At 39.1% G+C, this 22,153-nt stretch overlaps 1 protein-coding gene across 4 annotated transcripts in view; it reads right to left on the bottom strand.

Moving 5' to 3' along the window:
- Positions 1-8,280: 8,280 nt before the first annotated feature.
- Positions 8,281-22,153, bottom strand: part of LOC104337485 (arg8-vasotocin receptor) — a 29,154-nt gene continuing 15,281 nt past the window's right edge. Inside the window, exons 2-4 of one of the 4 annotated variants that reach the window (XR_012764945.1) lie at positions 21,472-21,673; positions 13,399-13,610; positions 8,281-11,463 (exon numbers count right to left, since the gene is read on the bottom strand). Coding sequence is in view for 2 of the 4 variants with exons in the window: in XM_075429406.1 (XP_075285521.1) it covers positions 21,474-21,673 (200 nt within the window). In the remaining 2 variants the exon portion in view is untranslated. Of the gene's footprint in view, positions 11,464-13,398; positions 13,611-15,687; positions 21,674-22,153 lie in introns of those variants that run through there. The other 3 variants (XM_075429406.1, XM_009943426.2, XR_012764946.1) reach the window with 3 other exon arrangements.

Below are 22,153 nucleotides of genomic sequence, written 5' to 3'. Positions count from 1 at the left end.
AAATGTGCAAGTAAGAGATACCAGTATAATTAAGCTTCTACCTCCACACAAACAAATGGTAGGAGATGTGGATTGTAATTGCAGTAGTTTTAGAGAGATGGGTTTGATTTGTTTCCTTGCAAATGGTACATCTGAAATACTTGGAAAAGAAAATATAATACCACTCTACATTTTCAAGCTTTCCAGCAATGGTATCCACTGTACTGGCACCCAGATGGATAAATAATTGCATTAGCGGCACAGTGACAGAAGCAAAGTAACAGACATTCGCAGATGCAGTGTCAGAAAACCGAGAAAATGCTCCTCCATTCTTGACAAGCAGGAATGTGAAAAGATTTATACGTCTTTTCAGGATGAAATACCACCAGAGAGGCATTTGACCCCTTTGTTACAGAACTGAAGTTCCAGTTTCATTCATTTAATTTCTCTCATCCATGGAGAACATTTTCAAATACAAGCACATAAATTCAGATACGTGTGTCCTGTCAGCATGGGTGAATACTTTACTGACAAATTTCTCTGTTTTGTGTGAGAATGGACACTCCAGTCTCGGTGGCTTGGAATTGGTCATATTTGACCAGAAAGAATATCTCCATAAAAGACTACAATAATACCGCAGTACTCATGATTTTGCAATTTTTTAATCTAGTGAGATGGAAATATCCTATGAAAATCTTCGCTACAGCAGTAATAATTTAACTAAACATAAATGAAAGATCCATAGCTGATAATAGAAAAGATTAAAAAATAGATAAAATATAAACATTACTAGATGCAGAAAACCATCAGGCTGTGAATATTGCCCTTCAAATACTAAGCAACATTTGGCCAAGGATTCATTAACGATGAGGATAATCTCGAGGCAAGCTGCAAAAATGCAAAAGAACATCCCATCTGCATATAGTCACTTACGTACAATGATCTAAATTTTATTCCACTATACAAATATACACAGATACATGAACACTAGACTACAAGAATGTTAGGGCTTCAAAATCAAATGGATAAATGGCCTAGCATCAATCATAGACTAATCTGGATAATCATAATGTACACCATGTCACATACATTGGTAGACAATGTAGGAGCCTGTATCTTCGTTGTGCCTATAATAGAGATTAAATTTAATGCCTGATTGTTGCTATTTTTTCTGAGATCTTTGTGTCATTCAGTACATAGACAGAGTTTAAAAACTTTCTCTTATTGGTTGATGATCACCTTAATGTTTTAAGTGTTGCATGTCAATCAAACTTTGCATTGAACATGGGAATTCCTCATGAACTTCCTCTGTACTACTTGTCTTTCCAGTATCGGAGCATTGCATACAGATAAGTTCATTTTCACAGCATCCTGCTGAGATTGTGGGTGTTATGAGCTCTACTTCACAGAGGTTCAGCTGAAGCACAAAGAAAACAAGCCTAGAAATAGATACTGATTTTCAGAGCCTGGTTTGAGCTGCACTTCACTTGATTCTGCAGAGTATTTATCCTCACACAGAAATTTGTACCTATAAAACACACAACACATTCCTTTTTATGCCATAGCATAAAAAGAGGGAAAGAAGTTTTTACCCTCAAGCTTTTGATGGTATTTCAGATTATCTGGACTTAGACTTTCAAAAGAAATAATATAAGAACTGAAACCCTGAGCTCAGCTGTGGCAAGCCAATGTAAAGAGCTGAATGCAGATCAGAAGTGCCCATAGTAGCCTGTATTACTGAGGAACACATGGTCACATTGTGTACTATTTGGAGTTTCTTAACAGTTGTAAATCTCTTGACTAAATATATCCAAATATATTTTATCCTGTGTTTCCCACTGTGTTCTAGTTGGGAAACGATTAAAAATAGATGTAAGTATTGAAAGACTGCCAGAGAGCTGTATCTGAATGCACTGCTTTCCTGCAGAACTTCTAATGAGAGATAAGTCTCATACATGGTCTCATCAAGGAATGGTGAGAAAGCAAGATAAGTCTACAATGATGCATATTCACATGTTACATGAAGACCTGAAGCCTTGCATTTAATTTGAGTTCCTGTATCCTAATTAACCAGCACTTAAACACTTTTAAAATCATCAGTAGGTGGTTTTCATTGTGACATTAAACTCTGCAGGACAATCTAATAATAACAATGATACTCAGTAATATAATTCTTGTTATTGCTTTAAATGATTGACTGCAGAACTGTGATTATACAAGTAGGCTTTTCTGCCCTTTTTGAGACCAACTGTCATGATGTAAGAAAGATCTATTCACGTGGTATCTTACTTGTACTGTCAATGGCTTCTAATGAGATCTTTCTAATAAGGATGCTCAATACTTTACACAAATAGACTTTAGTATTCTTCATGTCAATACTTATGAGACAGGAAACATTTTCAGGTTTTACTGGAGCTGCACATTGCTGTTAAATTCTGACAAATGTATTATATCTATGTTGTTCACGCCAGTGACAGAGGCTAATAAATAGTGTACTTTTGGGGTGTTTATTGTGTTGGCCAAGCTAGGAACTAAGTCAACCTTCAGTCATTCAATTTCCAGTTAAATAAATAAATGAACTTTCTCAGCCACTCATCACCCATGCAACAGAGATATTCACAGTATGCTTTGAGGAGGATTTTTTCACATGTGCTGTCCATAGGAGGTACTCTGCTGGATCTTCTACTCAAAAACAAAGAAGAACTGGTTGGGAATGCAACAATCGAGGGCAGCTTTGGCTTCAGTGACTGCAATGTGGACCCTGAGGGAAGTGAGATAGCTAAGTAGCAGAGTAGTTAGTGCGAGGGTACAGAGAAGATGAAGCCAGACTCTACTCGAAGGTGCTCAGTGACAGGATGAGAGGCAAGGTTCACAAGTTAAAACAAGGCAAATTCTGAGTAGGCAGATAGAAATTGTTTTAACACCGGAGGTAGCCCAACACTGGAAGAGATGGCCCAGGAACAGTGTGGAACCTCTGTCCTTGGTCCTGAGCCACCCAAGGTAGGTTGGACCTACTCTGGGTGTGGGAGTGGACCAGGTGAACTCCGGAGGTCCTTTTTAACCTAAATTATTCTGAAAACTATGACTAAATACCCTGGATTTTAGGAAAGTGGAGTTAAGCTTGTTCAAGGAATTGTTAAATCGGTCCTCCTGGGAGGCTGTTCTCACAGGCAAATGTGCCCAAGAGACTTGGCTGATCTCCAAGGACAATCTCCATGATATGTAAGTACAACAAGGCCAGCTTGGCTAAATAATAAATTCCTAACTGAGCTAGATAACAACCAGACTGATGACTATAAAAAGTCAAATGGTATACTTATCTTCAGAAAAGGTAAGAAAGGATTTGGGGAACCATAGGCTGGTCAGTCTAGCCTTAGCTCCAGGACAATTCTAGAGCAAATTCACATGGAAGTCATTCTACCTGACACTGAAGTGTTTTATTCAAAAAGGCACAGACCATACCTTCAAGGAACCTTAGTGCAGTCTTCTTAATGGGCAGCTCTAGACAGCTACTAGATGTAAAATGAGTGTTGAGCATATAATACAGCAGCCTGGATTAATTATTTGATAGATTAGGTTTTTAGTCTCTAGTTTTTAGTCTGAATGCTAGCTGAATGATCACTAGAGTAGTCACAGTTTTTCCTTTACTGAGGCATTAGCTGCATTGCATTTTTTTTCAGAAGTGTCAGCTTGTTGACTAAAGTCATGTTCAGACTGCCTTTTCTCCAGCCTCCCACCACTACTGCTGCTTTTCTAGAGCAGTGCTAAAGCTACTCCTGCTTTCCTAGAATGGTGAGATTAATCAGAATCTCAAGTTAGAGGGAAGGATACAGACAGCTAGCAATGAGTGAAAGATCATGGACCGGTTTTCTTAATTTGTTTTCCTGACCCAGTTCTCATGAGATACAGTGTCAGCACGAGGGAGAGGCTGGGGATGTACGATAGTGAGTGGCTACGGAAAGGAACTGCTCTTCTCAGCAGCAGCAACTTGTTAGATTAACTTGACAACCATACTCTAAGAAAATCCTGGCCATGTGCAATAACTCTGCATCAGGAGGAGCACATTTATGCACAGATTCATGCCTTTAAAATGGTTTTGACTTCAAAGATTAAGTGGTTTTGTTCATTATTTACCTTACTGTCCTGCTTAAGCTGTCTGAGATCAGGACCTCACTGTGCTAGATGTTGTACCTACCTACAGAGACAACCCTAGCTTCAAAATAGCTGTGAGAGATGAGAAGTGAAAGAACAAAAAATTATTCCCCATCCACCAAAGGAAAACTAAGGCATGAAGTGATTAATTTTATATTTATTTTACTTCCTAAAGGATGTGGATGCTCAGTTCCCATACATTTTAATAGAAGTTGAATATTCAAAGACATGAAAAAGCTCTGTAAATCCTACACTGAACGGATTCCCAAAAGTCTCCCTGGAATTTAACGTATCTTCTTTTTTATAAGCATTTAAAGTAGCGTATGCTTATATGCCTGTGTCTGTGTATGTTTGTGCACTCTCTAGCTTTTAACAAGGAGCCAACTCAGCATATCTTTGAGTTGGATTTATTTGTACTGCTCTGTAGAATATCACATAATCCACTTACAGGACAGTGTGTAAATGTCTTGGGTAATATACAGGCTAAACAGTTTATCCTTACATACTTACCCAGACATGGACCCTGTAAACCGCTCAGCTTGCTCTACTGACTGCATTTTCTAAGTGTCATGGTCAGCTGTTTTAGATTTGCAGGACACCATGGGCAGATTTTCCACACTATTTTCCATGCCAATGGTCCCTAGGAAATTCTCTCTTTGCAGGTTATTGCCATTGTCCAAATTGCAGGCATAGGCAGACTCCAGACTACGCAGTCTCCCATTAGCCACAGCCTTTGCCACTCCAGCCTCTTCTCTTGCCACCCCAGAAATACTGGATGCCAAAGCTGTCCCCAGACAGCCAGACTGTCCCCCACACATACATGCATGTATAGTAGACTCAAAGTAGACATACATGTAATAGACTTGAAATCACTAGAAAGTTTGCCACCTGTTTTGTCTGTCCAATCACCCAGCTTCACCCTTTTTTCTCAGTCAAGCTTTCGATCCACAAAAGACATTTCTGCTTGGAATATGACCCACATCTGTGTCCACACAAATACCCGCAAAGTTTTCATGTAACATTGGCACTGATATGAAGTAAGCATCTTCCTGGTGTGTGCTGTAGGTTAACTGAATGGAGAGAGGAAGGAGACAGACTAAGAAAAGAGACCTGAAAGACAGAAGAGCTTTCTGGAGGTGTCTTGGGCTTAGGAGATAAGATTCAGAAAGAGAATTAGAAGGAAGACCAGAATATTATAAAAGGCAGTCAAAACCAAAGACAGACAGGAGAAGCTGATTGTAACTATGTTGACTTTAAGTTAATAATTTGAAGAAACTGTAGGTAGAAGCAACAAAGGAAAACAAGAAGCAGGGCCACCTCATTCTCCTAAAGAAGCATGAGCTGACCGAGGGGGAGGCCCTCAAGCTGTATACTGCAGCCCTGCAGGCAGCCGTCTCATAGTCTTCCCTTCCCAACCTCACCAAGGAGGCATCATTAATACAGCATTAGCTGAAAGCAGACACCCTCAACTCTCAGGAGGATCTCTGCTGAAATCACATCACCTCTGAATTCTGCTCAACTACTATACAGTAGCCGTGCTATGTCTTGACAGATACTTGTCATGGGGAAAAGATGTTTTTAAATAAAATCAAGATCAAAGCTACTCATAATTAATTGCCAGTCAGTAAGCTCAGGATCAATACCACTCAAAATCAATGCCAGCAATACAACAGATATACCACAATACCAAACACTTAAAAAATGTTAACATATACCTACACATTTCTAAACACTCCTCCATGACTAATACTAAAAAGTTCTACTCCCTTTGATACACACCGGCACCCAATCACACTTGGGTGCACACACATCCCACATGCCCTCACTCGTGTAGGTTAGAAGCACCAGACTTTCCTGAGAGTAAGAGTTCCCCCACTTGCACTTCCCTCCTGTTGCAGATGTGGGTGCTCCACATCCCATGCTGCTCGCTGCAGCTCCTAATTCAAAGCTGGTGAGAGATCATCACGTAAGGTAATCTAAGCATGCCCCGGGAGTGGGTCCTTGCTTGGTGCACCCCACACAGTCACTCCAGCTGATGGATGCAGGCTGCTCATCATGTCCAAAAGGGAGGACATGCCATCAGGCAGAGGCAGAGCTCATGATGCTGGTGAGGCAGCTTCTGACAGTGTCAAATGAGATTTACACTACTGCTCCATTCCCACTCCAAGGTCTCTCCCCACTGTTGTGAATTTTCATGCTTACACTGCTTCTCAAGCTGACTCCTTTGTCTCAAAGGTGTCTTCATAATTCCCTGGTTCCTGTTTAATCCTGCCAACATTTAGCCTCCGCTTTGGCATTGTCAGTTGGGCAGACACCCTTTCATATGGTTTGGGGTATCTTATTCGCACAGTCCAGATACACTCACACTCCCATAGGACACCAGTTGCTGTTCAGGCCGTTCTGCCAAGGGTGGGCTGTGCAGGCACCCCTGCAAGTGCTGCTGACACAGCGCCTGAGCTGCCAGATCATATTCGATGAGCACATGACAGCCTCGTAATCAGACTCAGGGAAACTTCTGTGAAGATGCCAGTAAAATCTGTAGGAAGATAACTCATGTTCCCCGTGGAAACTGAGCCCCAGATGCAGGCAAAGCAGTGCTCCACAACCTTAGTTCAAACGCTGGGATACCGGGATCATCCCCAGGGTGGCTGTCTGAACCCTTCATCACATGGATCCCAAGACACACAACTCTGAGCAGATAGAGGTAGCAGCTGTGGCTGCAGAGACAATTCCAGCAGCTTCCTCAAGCAATATACACAAAAGAAACCCACTGGTTTCTGCTTGCCTGTTGGTAAGATATGTGCAAAGGTCAGTTGTCAAGTTCGTTGAGCTGTTTATTTCAAATACGTCAGAAAGCTGTTTGATTAACAGACTTCCTTGTAATCAGCCTTTGATGTTTTATGTAGCAGGTACAGTAGAAATACCACAAATAAATGGAGAGGTAGTTTGAAATTATTGTTGGCACATCACTGTCAAAATAAGAAGATCTAAAAGTTTCCTGAGTATTTTTTATCTAAAGAGTCCATAAAGTTATAATCTTCCTTTCATTTCCTCAAAGTACTAGAAAAAGGAAATGGTTTAAGATGGCAAGTTTTTCACATATAAATCACGAACCCCATTAATATTTAATGTTTGAATGAAATAAAGGTTTAAAATATTTATCACAAATCCGTTGTTCACAAATCTATCTCAAAGAAACAAGGACAAGAAATAGTCTGTCACTTGGTTGTCACAAGGATGTTAGCCATCTTACTCCATTTGTAAAAATCTAGCCTACTTGTCAGACAATTAGCGATAAATGGTTCAGCTTCTTATGCTGTCTTCCCCACAGTAAAGAAAATGTTCTGTCTATCTACCCTGTCATGACCTTTCTCACTGAACATCTAGTCTTATCCAAACAAGAAGTCCTGCTGTCCAAAGCTCAGTTTTATCACCCATGGTATTAATTTTTCCCACCTGAGGCTTATGCAGACCCCTCAAGGTGCCATGCCTGCTAATCCCTTACCTATTTTGTCATTTTGGACATTTTTGAGACCCCTTTTCAAAGAATTCTATCACTCTGTATGTGTGGAGCAGCAATCCAGGGTAGCTTTAGATCACTAGATTAGTCAGCTAAGCTGCGTAGGCTGTAGGAATAGTTAATAGAAGAGTGATTTCTCTGGAGATGATCACCTACCTTTAAAAATAGGCTCCTGCTCTGACCTGCCCTCTGTCCTCCCTTCAACCACATATGAAACCTCCCAGCTGAGGCTCCTATGCCACCTCTGCCGCAGGGCTGGTGCACCCTCACCGGCCAGATTCTCCAGCTATCCATGCTGAGTAAGTGCTCGACGGCAGCAGGGTCACTTCTCTTATTTGGAGACACAAGGACACCAGTGTGGAGGCGGGAAGGGTAAGGAGAGTACGGTGTCCTCCTCCCATTGCCACATTCAGATGTGGCTGGGCTCATACCTGAATCAAAGGGTGAAACCAAAATCTAGCACTCCCATGTTTGAGTAGAGCTATGGCCTAAATTAGATGCTGGCTTCCAAAATACATACCATGAGCAAGGCAGCAAGAACTTGTGTGGGCCAGGTTCAGACAAACAGACACAAAGGGTGACTCCAGAGAGTTGAGTGATGGTTTTCACTTTATTCACTAAACCTCTGTCCTAGCAGTGCACTAGTGGCAGGTCAGCACTAATGATGAACTAGCTTTGAGAATGTATACAGACCAATCCTCTCATCTTGTTAAAATCCTTGCTGTCAAAAATTAGAAATAAATAGAAATATCATAAATTACAATCTGAGAAAACCAAAAAAACTAGTATCAATATGTCTGAAGGATCCATAAAAGGTTTCCCACTACATTGCCAGAACTTTGCAGTATTCCAAAAACACATCACATAACTCTAGTTCAGATGCAAATGCAAAGACTAAGCCATGACAAAATCCAGAGCAGGAGCCAACTTCTTATCTATTTGTATACTGGCATAACTCAAGTATGCTTGCGAAATACGATGTACTAGTATTATGGTCTGAGACAATTGCCTGTGAAAAATAGAATAAATGAGCTTCCTTAAATTCTCCATCAGTAGGTCCTGCCTAGTTCCACAGGGCCTTCAGCCAAAAACAGAATTGATGACATTTATAATCTTGCAGCATTCTCTGCTGGACCAGCCCCTGAGCAACCTGAAGTAATTAGAAGTGTTTTGAGCAGGGGATTGGACCCCATCTCCTCCAGAGGTCCTTTCTAACCTAAATAATTGTATGATTCTATGAGACAATATCTAGACCTTTTTCATTTAAGGCAATCCTAATATAAGCTATGTTCTTCACAAAGGAACAGCATCAAATGCAATACTTGAACAAATTTCTGGAGGAAATTATTTCATGCTGCAATGTAGGACTTATGTCTCAGTGAGGTGCCTTTTCAATTAACTATGCCTTCTCCTGTTGTAGACATTTCCTGTGGGAAGAATATCAGGTCATTTTCTCCTTTATACTGCGATGTAACCATGTGCTAAAAATTTCCGGTAGTCTCGGTTCATATTGCTGGTACGCCACTTGGTATGACAAATTTCTAAACATAGAGGCATTATTTATACATGGAGGTTTTTTATATTATTATTCAAAGAGAGATCTATGATTCAACAATCATATTGCGTGGTTATTACTCCCCATTCATTTGCATCTGAGTCCAAGAAGTTTTAACCCGTAACTCTTTTTCAATTAATGTAGGTTTTAATAGTTATTCAGAAGAACACTGTATCTATCAGAAATATACTTCAGCAGCTCAGTTGGCTGTAATACCATAAAGGAGGCACAAAACTGGCACAGACATATGGTTATAGGGGGTTATAATGCTATCTATATTTGCTGAGTCCCCACTCATCTCCATGGTCATGTCAAGAGATGGTATGAGGGCTGAGCAGTGACTACCCAGACAGTTATCTCAGAGCAGTCTTCCAAAATCTGTGGCATACACAGTCCTTTTGTATTTGGTAGCACATTGGGCCAACTATTCTCCCAGAGGCATAGCTGTTTATATAATGCATGTTTTTTTAAGCTAGGACATTGACAACAATTTTAAATCAAGATCAATTCAAAATGGAGAGATTCTTCTAATTTACTGAAGCAGAAATTAAAAACAAATCATCTTGTTTCATTTTGCAGATGAATCCCTGTTTACTTTTTGATAAATTGCTAATTTTTAAATGAAAAATTGATCATTCTGACATTTTGCTATTTTTTTTCTTACACTTATTTAGCTGAAACCTTTCACTCGAATCAAATTCTCTGATGGATTTAATTCTCTCAGACAAAACCAACAACCAAAGTCCTTGCCCACGTTCACCTTCCCCTACAGTGTCAAATGAGGGACTTCCAGGAACTCCCACAAATTCCCTTATTGTGATAGCTACAAGTGATAAAAAATTGAAATGCTTTATACACATTTCTCTCGCAATGACAAAACAAAGTTAAAAGCAATCCTTCTCTCAAACCTAAGGAATAACTCAGTATGAAGAATGGAAGACAGCTGCTCTGGCCCCATGAACACTTACTCAAGCCTGTCCATTTTCCTCCAGTAATCGTTCACTTGACCACAAATCCACAGCAAACATTCAGTCCTGCTGCGGGTCTTGTTTGGACCCATTGTCCTGACTCCGTCTGCAGCCATGCCCCAGCGTCTCTGCCTCCACAGTGCCTAGTGCCTGAGTTGGCTTCTGATTTCCAGCACTAGTTCTTCTTCCTGCTTGCAGCTCTCCTTGGCGGTTGAACTGGGGCAAATGTCACCAGCAATCTACCGCGTTGCTACCAAAAGCAATCGAGCACTTTCATAATCAAATTCAGGGATAAAACTACTTTTCACAGTTCACTTTCTTCAAACAAAGATGAGAGGCAAGCCCTCAACATGTAATTAGATTCTTTATTAGATTGACAAGCCTCTGTTCATTTAATTGAGATTGAATAAGACAAGTATAGCATGCTTAATGAAAATAGGAATTATATATCGGCACTTTTATTTAACACCCAGTTTCTTTGATGTAGGCTGGCTTGTTAGAATATTAAAATTAGAACTGAGATTACCTTACAAGCTTCACACTTAAAACTTGATGTAGTTCCCATTTAAGAACACTTTATAAAAGAATTAATGTTGTTGCTATATGACAAATTTCTCAGAATAAGCCACCAACATGTTTTCCAAATAGACATATACAAAAATAATGAGATTTACAAGAAAGCTCATATCTGAAGCTGTTAAGGTAAGCCGAACTTCTGAGGAAGTGCAGTCACTGTAACCTTGGTACCATTTCTTTTTATTCTCCATGATCACTGTATTCCTGTTTTTATTTCAAACAAACTTTTAAGGCTCTCACTCTCCCAGCCCCCCCAACCCATCCCCTTGTCTCATTTCTTTCTTTTCTTACCCATTTCAGTCCCTTTATTTCCATATTCAGAGGACAAACACGAGCAGCTCTAAGAATGAGAATATAGCATAACTCATTTGTATTTAAAATTATACCCGTAATTAATCTCTGTTCTTCAATAAACAAGCTGTTCTTTTAGAGGCTTACACCTCAAAGGCTACTTTTTGCTACGATTGCACATATCTTGGCCTCTAACCACACAGCTATGGGTATCTAACATACACATTGTGACTTCAAGCTGTAGGAAACCTTCACAGTAGTATTTGTACCATGGATAGCTGAGGAAGGCAGAAAGAGATGCACTCTCATTTGCTTGCTAGTGTGAATTCCCTGTGCAGCGCTGCTCTTTGGGAGTCATTTTTTGGCATCTGGGCTGAGACTGCTGAAGGACGGGACAGGCTGGAAGCCTCCATGTTCGACAGCTGACGTATAGAGTGAAAATAAAACAAACTATGTTAGGAAAATATTCATACTTTCAGATTACTGTCTGACTGAAAAAGATTCACAATTTCTATCTTTGGTTGCCTGATAACGTTGCCTTTTGTCTTCAATAACGTGGTCAATATTTTATGGAAGGAATATTTTCTATCTATCTGTTTATATAGCACTCAGTATAATAATCTCTAAAAGACTGTTTCAAAGGTCTTTTTCAAGCATAGATGATAAGGGGATAATGAAGACAATAACTGATTTATATAATATTCTCTCCCTGTCTGACAAACAAAACAGTAGGACAAGAAATCCATTTATATGGCCTCTTGTCCCTTGCATAGGAATAAGATGTATATCACCCTTCATCCAGATATCATGCAGAGCATGCCGGGGACCAGGGCAGCCCCCAAGGACAGTTTACAAGGGTTCTTCCAGACCCGTGTGTTATCTTGAATCCTGATGTCTTCAACCAGACCTAAGATTTGGAGCCCCAAAAAGTGGTGGGTTGTTGTCACCCACTAGATTCTCATTGGCTTTGAGATTATGATTCAGTCATTGAAAATTTAATTTCGAACAGAACACTCTCAAACTTCAGGAAAAAAACAAGGCTTGGGAAGAAAGAGGTGTCAGATTGTTCAAGCAGTAATCAACTTCAAACTGCAGACACTAAAAAAAAAGAGTCATATAAGCAGCTGAACATTTGGACGGTTGATCTGCCCAGGAACAAATTGCAAACTTTATTAGTTATTACATAGTCTGTAGATATTCTCAGCAGGTAGGAAAAAATTAGCACAAATGTTTCTGTAATTGCGTCATACCAACCCCTAACATTCTTTGAGTCTGTGATTCTGTGATTGGCATTATTCACTGATGCTCAAACCTGTATTTTCATCTCTCTGTTGCAATCTGCTCTTCCATAGCGTATGTGCTGCAGGAAGCTTGCTTACTAACTGCCTGTTTTCTACAGTCTATGCCTCCTTAAATGTATTGGCTTGGTAGCGAGACAGGTGGCAATCGTGCCACTGAATTACACAGCAACCAAGCAACCAGCAGCACTCACGACCATTGCGTTAACATTGCATAGCATGGAAATACTTCACAGTTCTGTATGTGACACATTAAGGTGTCTGATAATATTGTTTTAAAGCCTACACAGGGAGAAATAGCTTCATTTTCTCCACAGACCACAAAGGAAACCACGAGTTTTCACATGATGCAGCCCTTTGCCAAACCTCGCTTTAAACCAGAGAGATGCGATAAACTTGTTGATAGGGATGTTGTAGGATTGGGCAATAATCGCATTTGCACTTTACTGGATTTTGAGTCTTGCAGTAAGTGGTCTAGTTCTAAATAGCCTAGGACATCGAGAAGTTTTTTAAGTACTTTCTCCTCCAACATGCCTTCACGTTAAACGCAGAATTTGTTTGTATGTCTGAAGGCGTGTATGTGCTAGGTTTCGAACCTTGGTTCAGTTAAGACTTTTTTTTGAACCAAGACAGATTTCTGGTTTATCTTGTCTGTCACATGTGATGCATTAATCACTTTCATTCACATTCTGAGTGTGCAGCATGCCTTGGGGACCACAATAAAGTGTAGAAGTTTGTGCTGCTAATGAACACTCATCTAAATCATTTGCCTTACCTTTGGCACCAGAGGGGTGAGACATGTTGAAATAGCTTGAATTAATAAAACTAACATTAATTTTTGGAGTTCTGAAGCATTCTGTGAAGAGCAGAATTTAAAGAAAGAGAGCTTAAAGGAATTTTCAGAGTGGATTTGAAGAAGTATTTCCATTCCTATTTTACCATTCTCGTTATTACCAGATAAATCATCATTTGATAACAATGTTAAACTATACAATGCTAAAATATTAACTTTGAAGGTTATGGGTATTGTGACATTTTCTAGCTACAGAGCATACTCACATTTTCATAATGATCAGTGTTAACAGAAATGTTGACATTTCAAGGAAATATAATACTGTTTGCACAATTTCTTTCTGTTACAGATGCAGGAGGCTGATGAACAACTTGAATGCAGTTGAGTCCTGAATCAAGTGCGGTTGTCTGAATCAACTCTACATTTCCCCCCAGGACACAAATGCATGTATAAACTTGTAATTTGTTGATTTCTTAACCTGAAGGCAGAGAAAATATTTCAGCTTTGGAAAGTAATATAGAGAAAAAAACAGAGTATTACAATTTATGTAGTTTGTATCAAATCACAAGATTAAATTTGAACAAATAAACACATCTATTTCTCACGTAGATTTTTTTATTACAAAATGATGGACTGACCTTAGAAATTGATTTATACAACAGTATTGGATAGAATTCTAAGGATAGTCCTTCTATGCCTCCAGATATTTGACAGATAATGTGCATAAATTACTGTATTTCTTTTTATCAAAGTCTCAAGTTAACTCTTTGTCTTCTATCAATGAATCAATTCTATCTTACAGCCTCAACACAGCATAAAATTCAATAGGATTACTCTAATTTTACATTTATGATATTCCTCTCATCTTTTTTGATTTATAGAAAAGAATCTTTATTAAAGGAAAACCTGAACATACTGAACTAATACAGAAATCAGGTATTCAGTCAGTCTGGTTCCTCCATTTCAGTGACTGAAAATGTATTTCTCAGAGTGTCCCCAGTGAATTAAAAACAAAATTCAACATTTTGGCACCTAGAGACAGTCCCTGGTTAACCTGCAAGTAAGATGATCTTAACTGTCTCTTTCTCAGCAGAACAAAACCTCTATCATAGGGTAACCTCCTTCTCTTGCAGAATCATTAGGGAGTTTCTGCCAAAACTATCAGGCTACGGTGACATTGTGGAGAAAAGGAATCAAAAGATAAAGATGTTTCTAAGTCCATACATTTATTACATTGCAGAGATGCAACCATATGTCATCTCCTCCTTTTAGCCCCATGGAATAATGAATAGATGGAGGTGGGGAGAGTCTTGGGCAGAGCACTTCTGCCCTCTAGGTTCCTGAAACAGCCAGTGGCACCCCAGCAGGATTTGCCTGTACAGTCATCACTCACTTTGTTTTGTTCATGCCCAGTTGGATAATCAGTGCAGTGTTTCATCACAAAAAAAGCACAAGAAGTAGCTAAGAATATGCCTGTGCTAGTGCCTCCAATATGGACATCACCAGAGATACTTCTTGATGACATTGCCTGTTCGTGTGCACACGTCCACAAGCAGACAGCCTTGTTAATAACACATGTGGTCCTGTTCTGATCATCTGTTGTCATCACTGTTAGCAATCCAAACAAACACAATATGTACACACCCTTAGTGCATGTGCACTTAGTGCACTCTGAGGGGGCTTTTATATGACATCTTACCCCTATTTGATCTCCCATATCCTCATCAGGAAGACTTTGGCATGGAAATTTCCTGAAGACTCTGTAGAGTTGAGCATGGTCGATCCAAGCTCTGCAGGAGCAGTGGCAGAGCAGCCTTACAGCAGCTCCATGTGATTAACCAGTGTATTAAGTACATGCATACTGACATTCAGGCACTTCTGGAGCTCCAAGTGTTTGACTTTCCATCATATCATTCCTTTAATACAGTCTACGTGTAAGCGTCATACAATTCAGTATTACTCCTCTGTGTGAACAGAAGCACAAATCAAACTCAAATGCTACAGTGGAGTTTTTAAGCTCCTCTTTCACAGCAATTGCATTAAACTCCAAGATACCCAGGTGTCAAAAAGAAAATAAGGATTTCTTTCCTGGGGTTTTGCTAACATATATTTTATGAACAGATAGTTACAGCTGAACACATACCATGTCAGAACATGAGACTGCATCAGTCTTGTCAATAGAGGATCAAGAACATGAATTACATTGCCAGCAGACCGGAATTTGTATTCAATGTATCAATAAGCAGTGTGTTCACATCATAACTGTGCTGCCAGAAGGCTTATATTCTCTGTGATAAAGTATAATTTTTCCCATCAGTAAGTCAAACGCTGGAGCCACTCAGCACTAAATCATTTGAGGCCAGACATCTATTAACACATTTAGACACACGGGCAAACATTTCCAAAACACTGTGATAGCTAGCAGATAATTTATTCCTAGTATCTTTTCAAAGGTGGTGTTATAGATAATAACTTGTCTCAAGAATAAGCTGAGGAATACAAGATGAGTATCTTAAAGCAAAAATTTTGGTTTAATATATACACAACTAAATGTATAAATATGAAGTAAAATTTTAATGTTTTGTGCCAAAATTCATCTTTAAGTAGCTTCATGGAATTGAATGCACAGAACAATAATCTTGGAACCAAAGAACATATCTATATCTTTTTAGCTAAACAAAATAGCAACATCAGAGATAAAAGTTTCATTTATGATTGAAATCATGCCTTTTATATTTTTTCAGCTTCAGAACTGTTCTACATATGTTGCACGATGTCAAGTCTATGTTTTCTTTTAAAATTTGCTGTAGGTTATATGCTGATTTCATTTAAATAATGATGATGATGACGATGTTGACAATAATATCAAGTCTTCCTTGTATCTGGTTGTTATATCTGTTACTGCATCAATTTTCTCGAAACATGGTTACTGGGATGTAAAGTGATGTCTGTCTCTAGTTGTGTCCAACTCTGCAGCCATAATTTCCATAGATCTTCAAGGTCATATGCTTTTGCTTGTCATTTTTTCAAACTTCCTTCCCAGACGGTATTGAAATGTTTCCTCCACATGGTCATACTGATTCCCATGTTGTTAACTCAGAAATCAGGAGATTTATTGCTAAAAATAGGGCAATATACAATTTTAACTATTTTTGGTAAGTATACTGAAATGGATGCAAGAAACATAAATCTGCAATTCCGAAGTTCTTTCAGAGTGTTAGTCATAATAAAAAAAACATTTGATGAATACAATAGCACTGGAACATGTTTGCACTGCATCTCTAGGGCAATGTTTGGATGGAAATTCAAGAATCCTTTGGTTAGTTTCATTACCTCCAAAGTTCACTATGGAGATGGATGATAGAATAGGTTCGTTACATTAGTTGCTATGACCTACTGGTGGAAAGCATATGCTTTAGTCTGATGTGTTGAAAAAAAGGAAGCAAGAGGGTGTGTGTACAACCTACTTAGTTTCACTCAAAGCCTCTTCCTTCGTTCGTTCCTATAAAAGTGAAGTGCCATGTAATGGAAATTTTACAGAGGGCTTGTAAATACGCCCAGAATTTGCCTTCTTAATGAGATGACCCTCAGAAAGTCCTCAAGTGGCAACAGCAGGAGGATCACATAAGCCCAAGAAAAAGACACAGCTTCTACCCTTTCGTTTCAGAGACGCAAAGTGAAGACAACCTACCTCTGCAAGAGATTAAGGTGGGTAGAGATTGGGAACTGTGTTGCAGATCATAAGGCTCCACCTTGGCCCATGTGAGCACAGACCGGTCTGGGATTGGCACATATAGAACTGAAGAGGTGGGGTCTGGGACAGCAGTTGGAGTTTTGATGTGGTAGCATAAATTACATCAGGTTTTATTTCTGCTTTTCTAACAGTGGGATTTCAGTTCAAATCTACATGGATCAGCTAACATAATAGTAAATAATTTGTGACTGCCTTACTGTAATTACCCTGGCATCCTGGCTTGTATCAGGAATAGTGTGGCCAGCAGGAGGAAGGAAGAGATTGTGCCCCTGTACTCGGTACTGGTGAGGCTGCACTTCGAGTACTGCGTTCAGTTTTGGGCCCCTCACTACAAGAAGGACATTGAGGTGCTGGAGCATGTCCAGTGAAGAGCAAAGAGGCTCGTGAAGGGTCTAGTCTGGTTGAGTCACCATCCCTGGAGGTGTTCAAAAAACATGTGGATATGGCACTTCAGGACATGGTTTAGCAGGCATGGTGGTGTTGCATTGACGGTTGGACTTGATGACCTTAGAGGTCTTTTCCAACCTTAATGATTCTATGATTCTATAATACAATTCCCATTTGAACTATTTTCCTTTGCAAACTTGTTTAGCTGTATGTGTAAACCATCTGTTTCATAATCATGGATGTTTCTGGTAGATACCAGGGCATTCCGGGCCAAATCCCTACCTTTTGAAGACAGAAAATGGCTTGCTTCCCCTTCCCAACCCCCCACTCCCATTTTTTTCTCTGAGGAATCCAACCAAAACTGTATTTGACTGAAAGAACTGAGTAGCTGGATCATCTTGCTTTGCCTTTGTGTGCTCATGATACTCTTCAGCCAAGAATAACTAACATTCGCAAGCTCTTGAGGATACTTTTATCCTGGCCATATGTTTGGGAACCAGACAATACAGCCATGTCTGCATGCCATGTCTGCCTCACATAATAAACTCTGACAACTTGGTCTCCACATCACACTGCCAGTCCTGCCCCAACAATGCTGAGACAGGAGCAGTTTACCAGTTACCATTGCCAGAGCTAAGTGACCACAGTGAAATTGGCAGGACATGAGTTTGGCACCTTCTGTAAAATTTTTCAGCATCATTTCATTGAAAGATTCTAGAGACTGTCACCCGACACGTCTGGCTTCAGTATTCACCATTTTCAAGTATCTGAGCTGCTACTGGCTATGAAAATACAGCAGCAGTTCTGTAGAATACCAGAATTATTGAAATATACTGTAAAGAATGCAAAATACATGTTGGGATTTTCCTGTCATTCTACTAGTGTGGTTTGGGGTTTTTTTCTGTAATAAATCTACATTGTCTTTAATTCTTATCTGTACTGCAAAACACAATCCAATAATTTTTAAGAAAGAACCTAACTCATTTTAGTGAACTGTGCCTTTCCCAAGTAGTAACAAAACCCTGGAAAGTCAAAAAAACCCCAAACTTGATAACCAGAAACTATACTGCAGTGACAGTACCAACAATATAGCCATTCACTTCAGGAGTATGAACTTGTACGCTATGTATTTTTCTGCCCAGAAATTATTTGTGTGAGAAAACAAAACCTAGGAATTGATGAGGAAGGCTTTCATCTGATAATTGGATTTTTTCATTTGTACGTGCTTCCACAGTGCCTCCAGGGCCTTGCACATTCGAGTTTCTGATTCTCCCATATGGATTAAACCCCTTGGCCAGACTACAGTGATGTCTCACAGTCATCCCTCTTAATGAGACACTGCCATGCCTATTAGAAATCTATGTGACAGTGAATTGGAATAGACATAGTCCAGCTGAAAAATCAAAATATAGAGGAAAACAAGGGCACAAGTTGTTCAAACTACAACTTCCAAGAAAACCGATGCCCAGATATACAAAGAGCAAAATTTCATTACATTTTTAAATGTCTTTAAGAAACAAGAAAAGTCCTCTACAGGACACTTTATTAGGAAAAAAAAAAAAAAAAAAAAGAGTTATCAAAATTAATTTTCCACCTCTCAAAAATGAGTTTTGACAGAAAATTGTGGGCCAGAACCAATCTCCCAATTGAGTGTGTTTGTCAGGAGTTGTTGCTGCCTATGGGGCAAGCAGGGCTGGCCATGCGGGATAATGACTTACATCTGGAAAATGCAGCCCAATTCACTTTTTGCTAGGAAAAAAAGCAGGAATACCTGCCATTCAAATACCTCCTGACAGACTGAAACTAAAAGTATCCATAGTCTGTAGTTTGACACCATAGTACAGTAACCTTTATTTTTCTTCTTAACAGCAGGGCTGATCTCAGGGGAAAGAAAATTAAAAAAACAGAAAGAAAGCACTTGAGAGATGAAAATATCATTGTTTTGAGCATGACAGACTGAGCATTCATTATTGAACTTAAGAAGTTCTGGCATTTCATTCATTACATGACCAAAATATCTGAAATATGGACAGTTAATATTGCTCTCAGACTTTTATAGAACACATTGAGCTACTGTTATTTGAGAAATCAAGCTCTACCAAACTAGTTATAGAGCCAGTAACAAACACATGAACAATGCAGAAATGCAAGTACTAGAAGTTACACTTCTTAAATATCAGAGGCCAGATCAGGGGGTGTAAAATGGCATGGCTCCACTGCAGTCTCTGAGCAGTACCATGACTTCTGTCAGTTCTGGATCTAGATGACTATTTGCAGGCAATTAAAATGCCTGTTTTCCTTCCAAATGTATACCTTTTGAGGCTTTCAATGTATTTTGCTGCAAATCCAGCGGCACATTGACACAGGTAATTCCCTGAAGCATTTCTATTTACAGTTCCCTTCAACACTACATATTTTACAATGTAACTAACTGCAATTAAAGGAAGTAGAAAAACAAAATCCCCATCATTAACGCTTGGATTAAGTCATAACGGAGAATGCAACCGAGAGCTAATTTGAATGAAAGTCTTAGAAAGTCAGTGGCTGAATAAAAAATATCCTATCAACAATATGGATTGTATCTTAGATGTTCATACCCCAGGTAAGGACACTGTCATTTGAGTTACAGAATTGCTCTAACTGGGGACATGTTGTGGGGTAGAATTAACAAGCATTAATTAAAGAGAGGGAAAAAAAAACCAACAAAAAAAGTATCAATTGCAATTATAATAAGAGAATTCATACAGACTCTTCCCATTCGTGTCTGGTTCTGGTACTACCTTCATCCACCTTCTTCCTCTTCCTACTTGCTGGAGACCTGTTCTTGTCAGCTGAACTGGGACACTAGCTTTTCCCAACATAAAGAAGAGCAATATTTTTTTTGTATCCCTATCTGGTCTAACTATACAGAAAATAGAAATGATACAATATTCAGTCATATCAGTGCACATTAACCTGAAGCGTACCTACTCACTGTACAGCAGCATTTCTCATAATTCAATCGGTATTTAGTTTAAATCAGTATTTCCTTGAGTACAACTTCAAGACTATTAAAAAACCCCACTCTTCTAGCTTTTTCATTGAAACTTGAGATTGCTAGCACCCATCAAAATTAAATGTGAATAGCACTGATGAAACATAGTAGAATGTAGGCAGATGATATGCAAGCATCACCAAGTTTTTTTGTGAATGCAGCTCTATTCTCCCCTGAAAGGGCCTTGCTGATATTCTTTACACACTCCTCTGATTAGACTGCAGACACTGAAAGGGGAATAAATAGCTACCTGCACAAAACATCCACAAACCAGCAAGCAAATAGCATTTGGAGATAAAGATATGCAGATTTATTTTTACCACGAAGAAGAAATAATTTAATTTGAAACTGAAGGGGTTCTCGGCACACTCTGTCAATAAGTCCTAGAGCCCATTTTCATTTAAAGTATGTACGTGTGTGTGTAGGGCTGGAGGGGGTTGTGTGTGGTGTCAGTTAACTGCTTGCACATCAAGGAATGCACAGAAGCTCAAATCCCATGGTGTGAAGCCACAAGCCTGGACCGCTACTATGCTGCTGACCTCATGTGATCCACGATGGCATCTGAAACTGAAGTAGGTGTTCAGTGTCACAAGGACACTGAATTCTTTCTTTACAAATTATACTAAGCTGCTTGGCATTTTATGAATAAGGAGTTAGTTTAAACCGTGTGTTAATAATAGCTGGCAAAGGATTTTTCTGACTTTCTGCTGCCTTCTCAAGATTTGCCAGACTGTCCCCCAATCACACCAGAATGATGAACAATTCCTGATTCAATTTGAAAACATATTCAAGTCTACTTATGTCAGATCCCCTTCCAATTATGTCTCAATTTGTTGAACCATTCAGTTGCAAAATTTTACTACTTAGAAATCCAGAATCACAGAACAGAAAGTACCTTAGGACACAAAAAAACTAAGATACTTTTACGTATCTTTGTCAGTCTTTACATGAATTCATTCTCATAACACAGTGGTGATGGAAGTACCGAGTCAGGCTTGCACAACACAGAAACTTCCTGTATAAGCTACAGAACGGCAAAGAAATATATTCATACAACAAAAGACAATTTTCCAGCTTCCTTGCCCACAAAACAAGGGACAGTGTAAAATATCAATATAGCTTGTGAACATATCAAATGTAACAAAATAACAAAAAGCACTCAACATTTATGCAGAAGTACTGTTTTCCTCAGGGTCTCTGTCTGCGAGATGAATGCTGCCCGTGATCACTGATTCCTCTTGAGCCGAGGTATTCTCCAGCTGCTTATTCGTGCAATATGGAATGTGGCCACAAAAATACATGTAAATCCATGGGTTGGTGCAACTATTTAAATTGCCAAGGAGCATGATAATGGTGAATGCTGAACCTAGAATGAAATAGTTAAAGGAATAACAGAGTAAATAAAGCACTTACACAAATAAGTAACATTTTCATAGTCTGCTGCTTTCTGGTGTACCTGCTCATATAATAAAGTTAATCTAATAGTAGGAAATTCCCATTTATTCCATGCAATCTGTAATTGTTGAAGGTACGGCACTGTATGCATTTCAGAGTTAAATAGTTCCATATAGCTCTTTTTAGGTGTAGCTGCATTAAATTTAAAAGCTATTGCTAACCTGCTATACAGATATGGATAAATACAGATACAGATACTGATATAAATATAGGTACAGTAAGACTCAAATTTACACTGACAGAAAGAATTACTAAAACAAACATCAGAAGGGTTTTTTTTCATCAGACAGAGCTATTCTTTTTTTTTCTCCTTTGGTTTGTATCTTTGAGTTTAGAATAGTCACATACAGAGTCTGCCTTTCATAAAGAGGCAACAGCATAAGTCTGACAG

This window comes from Opisthocomus hoazin, chromosome 8 (assembly GCF_030867145.1).
Source record: "Opisthocomus hoazin isolate bOpiHoa1 chromosome 8, bOpiHoa1.hap1, whole genome shotgun sequence".
In the NCBI taxonomy this organism is placed as follows: domain Eukaryota; kingdom Metazoa; phylum Chordata; class Aves; order Opisthocomiformes; family Opisthocomidae; genus Opisthocomus; species Opisthocomus hoazin.
The sequence above is the reverse complement of the archived record's forward strand: the minus strand, read 5'-3'. Positions and strand labels throughout refer to the sequence as shown.